The 6,000-nt window shown below is 36.5% G+C and overlaps 1 protein-coding gene across 1 annotated transcript; it reads right to left on the reverse strand.

Moving 5' to 3' along the window:
- Positions 1-1,378: 1,378 nt before the first annotated feature.
- PSKR2 (phytosylfokine-alpha receptor 2) lies at positions 1,379-5,300 on the reverse strand. Its single transcript, XM_079008779.1, has one exon. The coding sequence runs from the start codon at positions 4,611-4,613 to the stop codon at positions 1,563-1,565; it is 3,051 nt and encodes a 1,016-aa protein (XP_078864905.1). The 5' UTR covers positions 4,614-5,300; the 3' UTR covers positions 1,379-1,562.
- Positions 5,301-6,000: the final 700 nt, after the last annotated feature.

Raw genomic sequence — 6,000 nt, forward strand, 5'->3', positions numbered from 1 at the left:
TATATTAGGACATTTAAACATTACTAATTGAAATAAAAAAATATATATATATATATATATTAATCCATTATGAAAAAAATAGCAACATACTTAAAAGTAGAAAAAAAAAATTTGTCAAAAACCATCACTCCGCGGAGGCTAGAGCTCATTCCGCGGAGGCAACTCTGCGGAGTGACATCTAACCTATGCGGAAGGACCAATTATTCGATTATAACAGTCCGCGGAGGAAGACATCACTCCGCGGAGCAAGCTCTGCGGAGTGACGTCCACCTACGCGGAATGGATCATTTCCAAAAAACGAAACTGTTAATTTTTAAACCTAAAAATCCGAAATATGTATACATATTCAGTTTAATAAAATGGGTTTTCCTCTAATTTGAATCATATTCGACATTAGTGTAATGAAAATGTGAGAAATACCCGGGAACCGTAGCCATCTGCCATAACATCGGGGAATTCGGGCTCCATCGGTGACGGAAGGAGCTCTACGACTCGATTTCGCCGGAATTTGAAGTCGTATCAACTTGAAGTCGTCGCCGCTGGAGTTGAAGTATTCGCCGGAGTTGAAGTCGTCGTCGGATTTGAAGTCTTCGATCAAACCCTCTGCGACCTGATGCGGAGTGACGAAGACGAAAGGGGACCAGTGGGAACCAAAAGAGGGGATTCTTTTTTGTCAAAAAAACAAGGTTGAAATTACGAATTTACCCCCTCTTCGTGGAGGTTTCATAGTTCCGCGGAATGCATGTCTATAGGTGGAAATTTCGTTTTTTGTGTCTAAATTTATAAATTTGCCCTTATATTATGTCTATTAGTGATATTTTCCCATAAAAATGCAAAATTGCCGCTCGACGCTCGGGTACATTTCCCTCTCAAAGGTGAAGGATTTGATCCCTTCCCTATTCCCTTGGCATCTTTTGGCCTATTTTGTCCAGCTTTTCAAGCTTTTCATATTTTACAGTTCTGACCTAACTTTAAATTTTTTTCAATTATGGTCCAATTTTTTAACTAATTTTTTGATAAATTATATGAATGATCCTTTAGACCTGTACTGCATACATTTTGTTCGTATAAGTTTTTTTTTTTTTTTTTTTTTTAACTCAGTTGTCCAAACGTTTGTTTTTATTCCAGGTTGGTTCCTAGTACAAGAAATAGAAACCAAATAACATTTATACCTTTTTTCTACTGTTTATTATCATCTTATTAGAAAAAAGATAATAATCACTTTTACTTTTTTTTTTTTTTGTCACGCTCTGACTTTTTGCTTAACACTGTACATATCTTTTGCTTAGATGTTACGTAATCATCTATGAATTTACACGTCAATGCTAATTTAACAATGCAATCACACCCACCACATCACACAGGATGAAAAACCTAGTTTAACTACAAAAACACAGTTAGAACACTAACATTTACTTTAAAACATGCTCTTTACACAAGAGAATAACAACAACAACAAAATAAAACTATAATAAACTTAACAACTTATATCAAGGACTTCTATAGTTATTACTTTTTACAATTTGACACCTTCACCTACCACTTAAAAACATGAGGCATAGTTATGCCCTCGTTTCTACAACCCCATCAAGCCATGAAACAACCTGCTCAATACCTGGTCTCCTTCTTGGATCTTGATCCAGACACTTACAAGCCACCCCCAACACTTCCAACAACTGATTCTCACAGCTCTTATCCCATACAGACACATCAAATATCTCCCCATATCGCCCTTCAAGTTTCATCTGAAACACCCACGAAACAAGATCCCTACAATTCTTCCCCTTTCCAACTTCAACGGGTCTTCTAGCTGTAATAAGTTCCAAAAGCACAACCCCAAAACTATAAACATCGCCCTTAAAAGTCGCGGAAAGTGTCTGTCCATATTCAGGTGGAATGTACCCTAATGTCCCTACCAAATCGGTTGTCACATGAGTATCATAAGGGCATAATAGTCTTGACAATCCAAAATCAGCTAAATGGGCTTTAAACTTTTCATCCAAGAGAATATTGCTAGTTTTAATATCCCGATGGATAATTTTCACATCGTTATGGAGATATGATAATCCCTTTGCTGCCCCTTTTGCTATCTTTAACCTAACTCGCCATTTTAATGGTAATTCCTGTTCTACCCTTTCGTGTAGCCAGTAATCTAGGCTTCCGTTTTCCATGTAGGAGTATATCAAGAGTCGATCGTTTCCGTGTTTGCAATACCCTTTTAGGGATACGAGATTCTTGTGTTGGGCTCTTGAGAGGGCTTCGACTTCGGAATGGAATTCGCGTTCCATTTGACCGCAATCGCCGGAAAGGCGTTTGATTGCGGCTTTTGAACCGTTTGGAAGGTCGGCTTTGTACACAAGCCCGAATCCACCGCATCCGATTATATTCGATTGACTGAAATTATTCGTTGATTCCACTACATCGGAAACCGAGAGCTCTCTACAATTAAAACTCGGGAATAGAACTAGTTTCGAAGATGTAAACACACCCGAGATTCCATTTCCATTCCTCCTACTGTTATTCTCCTCCAACTCCGGAATCCAATCGCCGTGTCTCTTTCTTGACATTTTGAGAAGAATGAATGCTAACACGATTGCGATTCCGGCTCCGATTCCGAGTGTGATTCCGACGATACCATTCCGTCCGAGTTTTCTACCGGAATCGGAATTGACGGATGGAATTCCGTTTACACTGCAAGGAGACAGGACTTGCCCGCAGAGACCGGGATTCCCTTCGAAACTTGAATTTGGGAAACCGGAAAACTGGGTTCCGGTCGGAATCGCACCTTGTAAGTGATTATAAGCTACACAGAACATTGAAAGAAATGAAAGCTTGTTTAAAGAGGCTGGAATTGTTCCATGAAGATTGTTTGATGACAAATCAAGAACTTCTAAGTTTCCCATTTCGGAAATCGTGTCGGGAATTGTCCCGGTTAAGTTGTTCTTGCTCAAATCCAATACATGAAGCTGTATTAATCTTCCAACTTGGGGTAAAATCGTCCCGTTTATGTTATTGTTGCTGAGATAGATTGATGGAGGAAAGCTTGCAACTTGATTGTATTGAAGACCTTTTCCAGTTTGATTCTTCTTCACATATAATGGAATCCCGGTTGATGAAGTGAGAATTGAAGAACTTATGTTTGAAGACACGAGACTCTTTAAATCTGTTAAACTTTTCGGAAGTTCACCCGTTAATGAATTGTTTGAAAAATCCAAGTAAAAGAGTCTTTCCATTTGACCAATCCAAGAAGGGATGACTCCAGTCAACTGATTCCAGGACAAATCAAGAACTTCAAGTTTTGGACAGTTTACTAACCATGGTGGGATTTGGCCTTTGAGGGCACAATTTGCGATTGCAAGAACCATTAATCTGTCAAACCCATTTACAAATCGTGGAAGTTCTTCACCTTGAAAGTTTTTTGTCAGAATCAAAGTGGTGAGATTCTTGCATTGTTGTAGAACAGATAAAGCGCGAGGTAAATTGGTGATTCCGTTGTTTGAAAAGGAGAGGAATGAGAGGTTTGAAAGGTTCATGTATGGAATCGGAATTTCACCATATAATGCGTTCTTGGCCAGATTCAGGATTCTCAATTCATGACAATTGGAAAGTGAGATTGGTAAGAGACCATGAAAACGATTGCTACCAAGATCAAGAGTGCAAAGGTTGGATAATTTTGAGAAATTTAAACTTAGGTCGCCGGAAAATGAATTGTTACGGAGATCGAGAAACTGTAAATTGGAACATGATTCTATGGTAGAAGGTAATGGCCCTGTGAAGGAATTCGAATGTGCGTTCAGCTGTTCTAAACGTGTCATGTTTTTGAAGACATTGGGAAATGGACCTGAAAACCGGTTCCCGGATAAAAGTAGTGATTCGAGGTTGGAAAGCTTACTGAGATTTGTGGTTATCTGACCGGAGAAGTTGTTGGAAGAAAGATGTAGCAGCTTTAAGGATGACATTGAGTATATAAACTCCGGGAGGTCGCCGGAAAACGAATTGGAATCCACAAGCAGTTCTCGAAGAGATTTGTGACAGTTGCTCAAGCCTTCTAGGTTTCCGGTGAAATGATTCATTGATAGATCGAGAATCTGAAGGTTCGTAGAGGAAGTACAAATTTGTGGAGAAATTTCACCGGCGAAAGAGTTGTTGCTGAGATTTAATGCTATGAGATGTGGGAATTTACCAATGTCGAACAGGTCCCCGGTTAATGAATTGCTTGAGACGTTTAGAACTTCGAGATCCATCAAATTGGAGAGATTTTTGGGGAATTCGCCTTGTAATTGATTAAACGATAGATCGAGAGATCTTAATTTTTCCAAACGAGGTAGAGAATTGGGAATTTCGCCCTTTAAACCTTTTGCAGACAAGCTCAGCATGGTGACCCTGTTTAGGGTTTTTGAAAGATTTTTGGCGTCATCCTCACAAACGACGCCGTCCCAATGGCAGCAAATGGAATCATTCGACCAAGATGTAAGTATGGAAGCGTTAATGAAACTTCCGGCGAAGTCCTTCAGAGCTAACAAATCAACCGGATGGCATGTTTGGGTTAGGGTTTCGATACCCAAAGATGAACAAATCAGAAAAGCTAACAATGCCCAACTGATAGAATTCATTGGCGGAAAAAACAAAGTCAGGTCTCCTACACAACCGCCATGAAATTGATCAAATGTGGAAGAAGATCAAGCTGTAAAAACCTACTGGTTCGCAACGAGAATGGTGAAATGCACAAGGAGAGAGAGAGATAAGCAGAACCCAAATCCCAAAACCTCAAAGTGATAAAAAAAAGGAAAATAGGAGAAGAAGATTAAAGGAAAAGCTTGTAAATGAAGCAAACGAAAGAACACTCAATGACTCACATGAGAGTCTTTAATGATTTAAAATCTCCAAGTAAACGAAAGGAAACTCTTTAATTGATTCTCGAACCAGACCCACAACAAAGTGAAAGAAAAGAAACCCTACAAGAAGAGAGTGAGATTTCAGTACCCGTCAAAGTCGATCACTTGCAAACGAAGCAACAAAAGCAGACAGCAATTATGTCATGTCCTTTTAGCAAACAGGTGGTGGGCATTTCAAACTTGCTAACGGATCAAGGGTCTCCTTTTTCTTGTTTTGGATACAAAATGACAGAAAGTGTAAAGCTTTAAAAAGGGGAGAAGAAGAAGAAGAAGAATTGGGGAAAAGAGTAATGAGAAGAAGCAAAGTAAAAGAATGCAGATAAAATTAAAATAGAATCAAAGATGGACTTAATTGGATACAGTAGTGAGTAGTGGTTAGATCGCAATATTTGTATTGACTTTATTTGGATTTTGAGCAAGATTTTCTCTTGTTATCTACCTGTTTTCAACCCTCTCATCGGACTAATTCCCGCATTTGTCTCCTGTACTTAAGAAAATAATAATTAGAGCCGCAAAAATCTCCAATACACAATAATATATACTATGCAAAGTATATATATATATATATATATATATATATATATATATATATATATATATATATATATATATATATATATATATATATATATATTTTTAACTTTTAAGCAACTATTTTTGTCGAAAAAGATTTTTAAATATATAAAAATTTATAATTTTTTATTTTCTATATATCCATATTGATATAGTTTTAAAATAAAATAAAAAATTTATTTTTTTATAGTTTCAACTCTTATTATTTATAAGTGAATAATAATACATCAGATTTTTATAACAATATATTCGTTATTCACTTGTAAACAAAAAAATATGTTTAATTTTATTATAGTTTAAGTATCATTCATATATGAATATAACATTTAATAAATTTTTCGTAGTTTACATCAGCTCTCGTCAAATATTATATTTATATATAAATAAAAGGTATATTAGCTTAACTCAAAAGTTTTATTCATATATGAATAACATATATTATATTCATATATGAATAAATTGTTCAAATTTTCAAAATATTTCATCTTTATTAACATAATAGTTACTCATATAAAATAACAAATAAACTGTA

The sequence above is a fragment of the Lactuca serriola genome, chromosome 7, assembly GCF_051521515.1.
Source record: "Lactuca serriola cultivar US96UC23 chromosome 7, Lser_US96UC23_V15, whole genome shotgun sequence".
NCBI classification, from domain to species: Eukaryota; Viridiplantae; Streptophyta; class Magnoliopsida; order Asterales; family Asteraceae; genus Lactuca; species Lactuca serriola.